General features: G+C 42.3%; 1 protein-coding gene across 1 annotated transcript in view; it reads right to left on the bottom strand.

Annotated features, from left to right (window-relative positions):
- cdh13 (cadherin 13, H-cadherin (heart)) overlaps positions 1-13,160 on the bottom strand; it is a 289,988-nt gene that overhangs the window by 241,248 nt on the left and 35,580 nt on the right. Inside the window, 1 exon segment of the mRNA XM_051952057.1 lies at positions 3,743-3,954. Within this exon segment, the coding sequence (XP_051808017.1) occupies positions 3,743-3,954 (212 nt within the window).

Genomic DNA, 13,160 nt, shown 5'->3' with positions numbered 1-13,160 from the left:
AGTCACTGCAAAGAACCAAAGAGTCCATTGGTGAGAAAGGGTTATTGCTGCTCACAAAACAAGAAAAGTGAAGCGTAATCAAAAACTGAGAAGAGTTTCACACTGTGAAAAGTCTCAAGGTAGGAAGAAAAAACCGTAGCATGAGAGGCTAGAGCAAATCCAAGGACCACCACCAAGTCCATCCTGATGAATCTGAGGCGTTCTGCTGCTGATGTCTGAAGGCAGACACTCCAGCAGATACTCCTCTGAGCCTTTGCAAAGGCTCCCCTGGATAAAGAAGAAGGCTTTAGGGCATCAGTTCTGTGATCAGATGAGGTGGAAAGGGAATTGTTTGGATGCAGGGATGTGGATTTTGTTTAGAGAAGGAAAGGAGAAGCATTCAGCCCCAAGAACCTCACAGTGGTGGTGGGAAAGTAGTGCTTTGGGGAGTTTTTCAGCTGGTAGGGAAACCTTACCACAACAGAAGCATGGGAAAAGTGGACTGCATGCAATATTCTGGAGGAAAACATCAGGAAGTCTGCAGAAGAAACTTGACCTTGGGCTGGATTGGTCCTATAGGAAATGTACAGATAAATCTACTGAGAAATGGTTCCCAGAAAATACTGTTGGAGTCCAGAACATCATGTCTTTGAGAATCTGTGGAGGGAATTAAACACCAGAGTGATGGCAACAAAGCCTTCCAGCCCTAAAGACCTGGAGATCATTATGAGGCAGGACTGGTCCAAAATTCCAGAGAAGCTATTCAACAGTTAAAGGAACTGTTTGGTTTCTGCAATCAGGTGTTACCATAAAATAAAATGGAAAAGCCACCTGAAACAAAACATAAACATAGAAGTAGCTCAAATGTACCATTAACATCTCTTATGCAATCTCTTATCCTCGTTTAGTTTCTTCTTTATATCATTTTAACCAGAAGTAACCTCGTGGTCAAATAAAAATGAAATTATAAAGCAAATTGGGGCTGAATATGCAACTGTGATTCTCCTGCTAGAAATAAAGAAATGACCACAAAACAAAACTTGAGAAAATGATCCACAAACCAAAAGTGTCTCATGGAGGCAAAGCCAGAAGCGCTCAGACACACTTACTCATGCAGAGGACAGACCATATGGCAGCATGAGTCACTGGGAACTTCACTTCCCACACACAACTTGCCAGAGACTAATTTACTTATATCCTCAATGACTTGCCAAGGTAACACCCATGGACCATCTAACCAAATAAACGATGGCGTCAGACACAAACAAATGAGAGCCACATCACGCCGGAAGGGACGCAGGCATCCATTAAGCTGGAGGCTGGAGGAGCGGCAGCAGCAGGACGCTGAGCTCTGCACCAGGAAGACAGATGATCTCTGAGACGGTGGAAAGGAACACCGACGCTACCTGCGGTCTCTGGAAACTTTTTCCTAATAAACTTAGTGTATGTGGACAAAGCGGCAGGAGAACGGGGGTGTACGGCGGCTACCAATGAGGGTTTATTCAGGTGCACCAGAGTTTTGTAAGGCAGTCAATTTGCTGGCTGCAGAAACAAATTTCAGTAGATTACACAAACAAAGGGACACATTTGCAGAGAAACAAAGCTCAGCGGTGGGGTGCCGGCTTCCTGGCAACTTTCCCACATAATTGGAAGCGGCCAGCGTGATTTTTCACACACTGGACGTCAGCGCTAAAACATTAGAGCTGTTTTACTTCACCATGCAAGAAAAATGTCCCTCCATGTGGCTTCATGCACAATTAATAATTAAACCACACAAATATAGAGAAATATACACACTTATGGATATGCAGCCAAGTTTAATGGGCTCATGTATGAATCTTTAGTCTTTTCCTTTGTGACATTCGAATGTTTTTCTGAACTTTACAAGCACTAAACACTTGTAGAATCCGGCGTATTAATGTAAACGTCTGTCATCATATACTATGTCTGCTGACCTGTGCACAGATTTAGTGCCGGGCTCAGCTGCTGTTGCCGTAAGCAACCATGCTGGAAACTGAACGAATGTTGGTCGGTTTGGCAGAGCTGTTCTCCAGACACTTTAACTTTCTTCACTTTAGTAAATGAAACTCCTTCTTTAAACTTTTTACACAGTTCTGGGTCTCATCAGTCACTGTCTCTGTGTTTTTCCTCCAAATGTCATCTTCTACTAAAGATGCAATGCTTCAGCTCATTTAGGAACAGAAACCCAAAGATTATTCCGTTAGTCTCTGCATCACTTCGATCGCTTTTTCACTTTTCTTTAAAGATTCATTTGGTTTAAAAAATATATGGATGTGGGTGTTTCCTCACTGCTTAATATGGCATCTCTGAGGTGGTGCAATTAGGCTAATTGGTGATAATTAAGGTCGCATGAGCCTGCTTCACATTTATAAGTAATTAAAACTCATCAACATATGCATGAATGTGACTGACAACAGATGCCTCTGAACATTTGATGGATTTTGGGTTCTAATGTTTTTAATTTGCAATTAAGATCGTTAATGTACGAGTGAATGACAGTGCCCGGGTTTACAGCTCCAAGAACATTTACACGGCTTTAGTCCTTTAAAGTAACAGTTTTGGGAAACAAATGAGGGATCATTAACACTTAAGGAGACTTTTTAACCTCTCAGGAGCCGGCAGTGCAGGAGAACTCAACCCCCGACATCAGCCAAGCAGTCTGCTCACTTTTTGTCACCTACGCACAAAATAGGTTTGCCTCGGTAAAATTTCTGACAGAGTGACAGAGCGTCTGCTTCATGGGTAATTCTGCTGCTTCTCCTGGGCTGCTGTTGCCATGGCGATAAACTGTCTCGTTAATAAACTCACAGCCGGTTAGCTTAGCTTAGAGCAAAGACCGGCAGCAGCATGAAACTGGTCGTCTAGCTTTGTACGAGGTTAACGAAATCCAGCATTTCTAAAGGTCACTTATCAACCGCTTGTGCAAAACATGCAGAAATCAGTGTTTAAAAATCAACATGTTGGAGTGTAAAATGTATGTACGCCCTGAGGAGTGGGTTCTAGCTGCTGCATGTAACTCCTCTAAGCTGTTTACCTTGATCTGCATCCAAATGAACATAGCTATCAGAAAAATGGACAAACATTAATGAACCTTAGCTTTCAAAAGTTGATAACTTTATTCTGAAAGATCTTCTATTATACACTGGATAACACAGAGGATGTCAAACCTTCCACAAGATAGAATAACTTATATACTGAAAGACAAACAAAAACAGATAAGGAAGTTTAGGAACTCTGTATGAACTATGTAAAACCAGAGAAACCATACTGAGGATAAACTTTGTTTTTAACCATGAATATTCTAAAAAGAAAATGTCAGGAAGACTTATAAGAATGAATATGAATTACCATCTATTAGTTAAGAGGAGCAGGGAACTGTTTACTCGTGTATTCTGTTTTTCCTTATGATTCTGTTTTCTGTATGTATATGTCTGTCAAAAACATACCCAACAAGCTACACTGGCTTAGTCGTAGACATATATTCCTTGTCCATACAGTATGTGACAGCGCTATTAATCTTCTCATCCCATACTGAACAAGAAAGCCAAAAAACATTTTCTTAAAATAATCAAACAAACAAAGCAGCTCCATACTCCCTGGGGACATGGATATTTAATCATTGTTACATAATGCCCAGTCTGACCTTTTCAGGACGTAATGAAGCGTGACCTTTTTGATTCTGATGAAGTAGAAATGAAGAAAGCGCTACAGAAAGCATCCACGCAGCACATTTTCCACTCACCCTGAGAGCGTGCGCTGACGGCAGCGGCAGTCCGGTGACGTCCACCTGCGCCATGTCGTCTGCGTGCGCGCTGACCCCGTGCACGAACAGGACCGGGCCGCTGTACCGGACGTCCTGCCGAGGGACCAGGTTCAGGTCCCCGTCCACCAGGAAGCTGGGATCCGACACGTCGAAGGCCACGTCCTCGTTCCCCGCGCAGTCGTCAAACTCAACTGGAAGAGACAGAGCAGGTTCTTCAAAGAATGAATTACAAACAGCTGAAATGTAAAGAAAGATGCAGTCTTTGCTGAGGTATACACTAAAGAAACATAACACGTTGAAGAGCTGTCAAACAATCCACAAAAACAAGCATTTCTCAGGTTTAAACAGATGCCCTGAAGACAAACAGATGCCCTGAAGAAAGAGTGGGATGTTCAGAGAGGCTAAAATAAATGTCACTGATATCTATTCATACCAGCCTGCTGCAGTATTTATGAGCCCGCTGCATCGTAGATTTAATGCAGGACGCTTGTTATTGGAGGATGCACCAGTTCCAGGGCTGGGGGAAAATAAAAAGGCATTTAAGGTGCAGGAGAAGTGTCACCTCTGAGTTACGTGCACGTGACGCGTGCACATCGGGGCTTGTCTTGTCTGACTGAGAAAGATACCGCCAAGGACTCCACCGAGCTTTATCCCTTCTGATCATGTTCATCCTCTCTTTATCTCCCTCACACACTCCCCTTGGTGTTGTGACATGATCCCCATGTCCTCCCCCTCCCTCCCTCATCCTTCACCTCCTCTTTACCTCGGCCTCCCGTGATCATTCCCACCGTGAGGACTGGGGAGGAGGGGGGTGTCCCAGAGGAAGTGTGCACGTGTGAATGCGTACACATGTTGTTGATTAGAAAGGCAGGTAGAACAGGATGCATGCGGCAGCGTACAACCCTCAGCGCGAGTCTGAAAGTATAGAAAGTTTCAAGTCTCAGACATATGGCGGCTTATATAAGCCTTCATTATCGCCTTCTCTATTCTGTTTGAGATCAGGAATTGCCGGCGCTGGAAACACGAGCTACAGAACGTTCCATATGGTAATCATTATTAATCAAGCCACATGATTCTGTGCGGATGTGCTGTCTGTGAAAAAGTTTACTGAAGCTCAGATCATCATGAAAACAGAAAAAAAAGAGTGAGGAAGATTGATCGTGTTTCCGCTCTCCTCCTAGAACAAGGACAGCATGCTAAGCTGTCAGGACAGTGTCCTACATGATTCATCAATTATGGATGCGATGCTTAGCTTAACACATCACAAAAAACTTTGCAGGAGCTCATGGGGAGCTGGAGGAAATCCTTTGCCAAACATCTGAAAGTCTGTCCTGGCTGTGTTCTGCTGGGACTGAGAGGCCATCTTTCTGAGGAAGGAATGGCTTCAGATTTGAGCCCATATTTATCAAGTTTCTCAGAGCAGCTTGTGGATCAGCGGCGCCTCTGAAGATAAAGTACAGCTTCCATCCTCAATGCACAGGCAGCAAGCTCTCACTGCTGAACAAGTGCATTAAAAGCTGAAAAGAAAAATACAGGAACTTCTTTGATGTGTGCTAAAGTCCCTCTACCTTAGAAATACGATTTAATCACTGCAATGCAAACATAACTTCAATCAAACAACCAGTTAGCATCTAATCTGACCTGGAATCAGTAACTAAATGTGACTATAAAAAACCCATAATTTGATCTATTATCATTGCTGTGTATGGTTTGTTTCCATTGGGTTGCATGTTCTTTACAGTTAAAAGTTAAGTTTACTCGAGAATTTAACTCTGTTTCTAACTTTCACTGCATTTACTTCCTCTAATTACTTCCATACAGTATTTTTACATACAATGGATTCATGATAAAAGATGAATGCATGTTGTTGTCTGTACATACGACAGACAACAACTTTCCAGGACTGTAACAAACTTTACTCGTCTCCGTTGGGCGGTAGAAAATCAGATTGTGGTTTCTCAGGTCAGGTTGCTTCTTCATCTTTTTAAACATGAGTTTGTTTGGCTGCATTTTCAGCAAACACACCGGTTCCGTTTCTGAACACACAGTGGACCGAAACAATAATTCAGGATGGGAATTTGACTCCACCGCAGGCTACCATGTTTACATGAACCACCAGAGCTCTAATTGTGAGGGCTAACTCTATTTGTTGGTGGAACAGATGCCAGGTAGACAACATGTTGAGCTGCAGGTGATGTTAAAGCAAGCAGGACTTTTTGAGGAACATCTTCAGGAAAACACAATGGTTCTTAATATTCATTAAATGTAAATAATGCAATTTGAATTCACCTTTTTCTACAGGATCTTCAAATACATTGGTATTGGCATGTTGTGTTTGCAGGGTTGGATATCGTTTGTAGATACAGATTCTGGTCATCACTTCTGGTTCTTACAGATTTTTGATTCTGATTCTTGAGCTGCAGGTGTTTAAAGTTACTACAACAGCAACACGTTTCTTTTACATTAATACCTGAGCAATAAAACCTTCATGATATCCAGAATTATAGTATAACACTCACCGTTCTCCATTTTGTCCTCTTACTGTTAAAATTAAGCCCTTCTCTGTTTGTCAAAGCAAACAAAGATTTAATAATGATGTGAAATGTTACAGTTATTGAAGTAAAGTTACGTCTCTGCTCAGGTTATGTTCCTCCAGTGCCCTCCTACATTCTTCAGCTGTTCACCATCGATAAATGTTAGCAGGACAAACAGAGAACGAGACAGTGGTAACCTTAGCGATGGTGGTTCCTTTTCTGTCCTTTATTATTGTGCTGATTTTTCCTACTTTACTACCAGGATGACAGTGTCCCATCCTGTCCCTGTTAAAGGTTTTGTAGCAGCGTTTGCTCAATCAACATGATTATTACGAGACAATCAGAGTTTGAGCTGTTCATTGGTGAATTAAAATACACGACCAACGCTAAACCTAAGATAAATCAAGACAGTTGCATTAGGAAATGGAAAGACGGGCAGATATTCAGCTGATGTGAAGCAGGGAGACCAGGGGTGTCCAAACTTTTTGCAAAGAGGGCCAGATTTGATAAAGTGAAGATGCCTGGGGGCCAGTACTTCCTTCTGATGTTTTTTTAAGCACAAAAGTTACATGCAAATGTACACCATTTCAAAACAATTTTCATTGTCACAATTCTCTTTATTGTTCAAATGGCAGTGTAACCAAATATAAGCCACTCAAGCAGACATGAACAACTCTAAAAACACAATTCTGCCTTTAATTCATATCTGGAGAGTCAGAAAACATTGAACATTGAACTGTATGGATACCTTAAATTTCCATGAGTTTGATAAATATTTTTGCCTCATGAACATTTTAAACAGGAGTTCTATGTAATGCAAAGTTGCCTGTTATCATTAAAGTTTAAAACAAGTGAATTTTTCTCCTGTCTTTTACAAGATCTTTCAGAGAGTAATAGTTTGTGTCACATCTACAGGTACACAACATCAACAGTTAGAACCAAATCTTATTCAAGATGTGTAATAAAAAAAAGGTGCCATTAGTCCAAGTGCATAAGTATGCTTTTGGCTTTTCACTGTTAATAGTGACAGATGTTACCGTTCAAAACATTCAGTTTCAGATTGAACAAGAAACCAATAACTTGCTGACACTTATGAGAAGAGTGGTACTGAGATTTGGATTTCAGTAAAGAGGCCAGGTCTGGTTTGGGGGAAGTGGTTGAGATGCGTAAAATGTCCCGTAAGTGGGAGTCACGTAGTCTTGACCTCAGTCTGTTCTTGTTTAAGTTCATGACGAGGTCTGCTCACACAAAGATGTGGAGCCGAATAAGCTCAGCATTTTCTTGGGAAATGTTCACATTTCTGGAAACCTGCCTTTATCCAGCTGCCCATAGAAGTCAACAAGAGAAAGCTGCTGGTGTTTACCTGCCGCTCATCAACACCCTGCAGCTCAATGAGCTCCAGCTGCAGCTGTGGAGGAGAATCATCAGGGTCTACGGAGAAGGGAGAAGAGAAAAGCAACATGTCCTTTTCAATAACTGCAAAATCCCGAAAGTGTTTGTTAAATTCCATAGAAAGAGATGCGATAGCTGTTGCATAACTCATCATTTGCGCACCGATGTTGTCCTGTGGAAAACTGTCGATGACCTCTTTCAAAGCTGGAATGGTACAGGGCTCCGTTTGGGACTAGTGTCTCTGGAAAAGTTGCAGCTTGGTTCCAAAGGCCTTGATGTGAGCGTACAGCTGGCTCACCACTGCATCTTGTCCTTGCAGATTAACATTCAGCGCATTCAGATGCTTCGTCCTTGTCAACCACAAAAGCCAAATCTGCCAGCCATACAGGATCGGACAGTTCTTCCATCGGTTGGCCCTTTTCACCCAAAAAAGTCCAATTTCCTCTCTGAGAGAGAAAAATCGCTGCATTGTGGACCCCCGACTTAGCCACCTCACATCGTTGTGATATATTACGTCTCCGTATTCAGCCTGAATGTCAAGCAAGAACTGCAGAAACTGTCGGTGGTGCAGAGCTTTAGGGCGAATAGAACTGATTGCCTTTACCACTGGTTTCATAACGTGATCAAATTTGAGATGTTTGGCGCAGAGAGCCTGCTGGTGAATTATACAGTGAAGTTTAATAGCGTTACCTCCTTCTTTGCTGACTTTATTGCAGATCAGTGTGGACAATCCACTTGGCTCACCAGCCATGGCAGGCGCACCGTCGGTAATGATCCCAGAAACTTTACTCCATGGTAGTTTCAGATCATCAACAGCTTCACAAACAGAAAGGAAAAAAATCCGTTCCTCTGGTTTGGCCTTTAAGGCTTTGGAGGTCAAGCAGCTCCTCTGTTACGTTCATGTTGTCATCAACTCCTCTTAAAAAAATCAAGAGCTGTGCAGTGTCAGATGCATCGGTGCTTTCATCGCAGGCTAATGAGAAATAATCAAAAGCCACTCCCCTTTCCCCCAGTTGTCTCTGAATATCTGGTGATATGTCCTCGACTCTCCGTGCCACAGTGTTAAGTGCCAGACAAACGTTCATAAATTCTTGCTTCTTCTCGGGGCAAACGTTCTCCACCATTTTCATGACAGAGTCTTTGATAAATGTACCTTCAGTAAAAGGTTTCCCATGTTTAGCTATTAACATGGTCACTTCGTAGCTTGCTTTGGTGATACTTTCCTTTGACTCACAGACCCGCATGAAGAATCGCTGTTGTGATGCCAGAGCAGCTTGGAGTTGGTTCACTTTTTCAGCGCGGTCACTCCCTGTTAGCTTGTCGTATGTGTTAGCATGTTTAGTTTGGTCGTGTCTCTTTATGTTAAAATCTTTAAACAAGGCAACAGTCTCTTCACAAATAAGACAAATGCAATTGCCTTGATCTTCAGTGAAGAAGTACTGTAATTCCCATCTTTCCTGAAAGCGGCGGCCCTCACTGTCAACTTTCCTCCTTTTCTTTGCAGTCGCCATTGCAGCAATGATCAGAGAAGTGTTCACCAAGGATGCAGAGCCAGATAGCATTAAAGTGGTGCTGCCACCATGTGGTGAAATGACGAATTACATTTTAAGTTTTGTGATTTATTTATTCTGTTAGACAGTGCTAGCGGGCCATAAATAATACATTATAAGACCGAAGTTGCGGGCCGTATGAAATCCTACCACGGGCCGTGATTGGCCCCCGGGCCGCACTTTGGACATGCCTGAGGTAGACTGTCTTATAAACTAGTGTAGCAGAGATAATGATTCCACAAACCATCACTTGTCATTACATGCGGTTATCTGTCTTATTTACAATGCATTAATAATTTCCCACAGGGATTGGATGTAAGGTCAGCGCCCTCTGCTGGGCTTCACATTATGCTGTAAATCTGCTGTCCCGTCTCTTGTAGGTCGATCGGTAAGAAGGTCTACTGAAAATGCTAAATAAGTTTGTTTTTGTGGTACAACCTCTGACTTTTGCAGGTGTTATTCTTGCTAAAATATGTGCCAAATGCTCCTGTGAGAATCACGTCTTGTTTACAGAATAACTCCAGTTACACCACGTTGTTGGCGACTTTGCTAGCTTGAGTTTAACTTCACCACTAACCTCCATGATGTCAGTGCTAAATAAGGAGTTCTTTTAACAACTTGAAAAAACTGAGCTTTTTAACTCTAGCGGCTGTGTGTACACGATCCAGTATTTTGTTGATTTAATATGCAGCATTATATTGTCGGTTTGCTGTCTCCATGTGATTTCTGGCTGTTAAAGACCAAACATCTAAGATTTACCAGTGAACTGCTCCTTTGAATAAGCGTCGGATTTGTGCCAAAGATTGAATGTTTTCTTTACACAACGCAACAGAAAATACACAACCGCTACACTAGCACAAGAGAAATGTCTTTAGAGGCCAATAAGCAAAGTGAAAATAACACATTCGTGATGATTCCTCCAGAATCTGAACTTTGGCGCCGGTCCAGAGTTGGAACCAGTTTTCTGATGAACAACTCTCTGTCAATATAAAATGACTAGTTACTGCTAACGTGCCTCTTGTTCCTGTGAATTATCCACAGGGACTCCATTGGACTGTTGCCATTCGCTTTCAGTTTCCTGAAAACTCAGAATGAAGTGTTGACTGAGCAGCATTAGCCTCAGTGCATTTGGGCCGTACTAAGTGATCGTCCTAATGCATAAAGATTAGCACACAGTGGGGGAAAGGCTGGTGTTCCATTCCAGTACAATGACAACCCACCACTGTAATTAGCGCGTACTGTTCCACCGCCGCAAGTGCAGGAACTTTTATTGTTCATATTTCAGAACAAAATGAATAGCAGGGAATGAAAACAATTTCTGGAAGATTCCACTGATGTCCACCCACCTCTCCACCAATTTACCCCGTGGAAGCCGTGTTCTTGACTTTAACTCATCAATCCACGGCGGCGTCTCCTCCATCACAGTGACGTCAAGTAAAATGGAAAGAGTCCGCGGTTAGTACTGCCGACTATAAAATCAATAGACTAAAGTCCATCAGAGCACTCATTTAGTACACTTAACCTTTGTGACTGTTTAGTCTGGTCTCTTTTATCTGTCTCGCTGCAGACATTTTAAAGTCTTCCCTCTGGACAGAATCATTTTTCTGCCATCTGGATGAGGGCAAAAAAGAGAATACGGGAGTGAAGAATAAGAAAAGAGAGATGAAGAGGGGGACGTAAAATGAAACAGAAAATGACAGGAATGGCAATGCTACAATGGACAATGAGGGAGAGCTACAAAGTCAACAAGCTCCTCTCCAGGGAAACAAGGCTCCATCTCAATATTCAACTCTCACTTCTAAGCCAAAGCATGAAAGATGTGTTCATTTCCATTCCCATTACAAGCCTCAGATTTATTTCAATAACATGGGCGCGCTCTTTAGAGCCTGCAAATTGCAGCGCCAAACAGTGTCAGTGGCATTTCAAAGGCAGCCAGAGAGTGTTTGATGGTATTCTAATGTTGTCAGGTTTTGGGGGATTTCATAGGAGAGCATGGTGAGCTGGAAGCTTTGAAGTCAGGCAACAATGACAGAACGCAACTTACCCCGCTCAGCAGCCGCCGCCACCGTCACACACCCACTTTCTCTGTGGCTCAGGGTTGAAATAACTGCACACAACGTGGATTAGGGTCACTGAAATCCTCACTGATGATTCAGGAGGAGAGGCAGGATGTGGGGAATCAACTTTTTTCTCTCAAGTTTGGCGTTCAAGTTCAAAAAACCTCCCATGGAGCCTGTGAATGGCAAACGTTCCACGAATCCAGCCACTGTGAGTTATGGTTACTTCAGGGTTGTTTGTAGATTCCAGCAGCTTTCTGGGCACCAAAAAACACCAAAGTTCTTACTTTAGCTTCTAGTGAGAATGAACACCTCTAAGCTTGCCTCCTTAACCGTAGTTCTGATTTGACATTTCGTCTGGATATGATATTTACTGAAGCTCATCCAGTGTTGGTGGTTCAATGGTAGAATTCTCGCCTGCCATGCGGGAGACCCGGGTTCAATTCCTGGCCGATGGAGATTTAATTTCTCCTTCTGCTTCAAAATCATAACTAAAATATCAAGGTATGGTGGATGGCAGGAGGATTTCTTCTGTGGCTTCATGTGTTCTCACACAGCAAACAGAAACTGAATAAACTAATTCTGCAATTTCACATTTCTTATGCCAAGCCAACAAAATGTAAAGGGATTCAAAAACTTTATCAATTTCTCCCAGGTGACTGAAAACAAACCACTCCATCAACCAAACAGATGAGCTGAAAAGCAAGAAGTATGAATAAGTTTAGCTTCTTATGCTATAGAGCCAAACAATGAATCACGACATGGATGAGGGTCACCGAAACTCTTCACTAAAGATCCAAGAGGAGAAGCAGGATTTGGGGATTTAACTTCTGTCCCTCAAGTTCAAAAAACCTCCCATGGAGCCTCTGAATGGTGAACGTTCCACGAACCCAGCCATCATGAGTTATGGTTACTTCAGGGTTGTCTGTAGATTCCAGCAGCTTTCTGGGCACCAAAAAACACCAAAGTTCTTATTTAAGCTTGTGGTGAGAATGAACACCTTCATCTAATAACGTGTCATAAAACTGGAAGTCTGAGGTTTAAAAAAAAAAGCAAATGTGAACCGGTGATGTGACGGTGCATTAAACCCCATCCACAGGGATTCACAGGGGCTTAATGCTGCCAAGCGAGGTGAGCTATAAAATATTCACCGTGGTCTCGTAAATAGATTCATCGCAACTTTGAGAAAACAAGGCATCCGCTCCATGACAGCCTCAAATGGAAAAATCATGCAATCTGTCGGTGACATTACAGCAAGCCGTGTTTCCATCCGATTTACCAAAAAAACATTCTCACCAGCCTCCGTTTTCACATAAAAACTGTATTTCGTCATGAAAATATGCAGAGGAGGATCACGAATCCACTTTAAATTCAAGGATGTCGCTGCAGATGGGATTTAAATTACAGGAGGAGTAGGTAATTTTGGCTACTTAATATTTAACCCCAGCTTCCCTTGAGAAAAGGGAATTTTACACAAATTCTTTCAGTCATATGAAAGATCAAAGACTATTCTAACAAGACCACAAAATAATGAAGACAAAACATTTGCTCATCAAACTGAAGTCTTGATTTTCCATCTTCTAATGATGGGAGAAGAGAAGAAATCACAACATTTTCCAGAGTATTTACATCGGTTCCACTCTTTTTTTCCTCAGGCACATAAATTGGATTTTTTTCCTCCCTCCTCTGTCAGGTACTAAAGTTTTCCTTTGAGGTGTTTTGAAGACAATTTTCTGTCTTGTAACTAAATGTCAAGTCTCCATGATGGGAGAGATGGGAATCAGAGGAGTAATCTCAAAGGTGGCAGCTCGGTGTGTTTGAGCTGATAGCTGCCGTGTCGAACCAGACAGACTGTGCTCAGCCT

Source organism: Acanthochromis polyacanthus, chromosome 8 (genome assembly GCF_021347895.1).
Source record: "Acanthochromis polyacanthus isolate Apoly-LR-REF ecotype Palm Island chromosome 8, KAUST_Apoly_ChrSc, whole genome shotgun sequence".
Taxonomy (NCBI): domain Eukaryota; kingdom Metazoa; phylum Chordata; class Actinopteri; family Pomacentridae; genus Acanthochromis; species Acanthochromis polyacanthus.
Note: the sequence above shows the minus strand (reverse complement) of the source record. Positions and strands in the feature narration are given on the sequence as shown.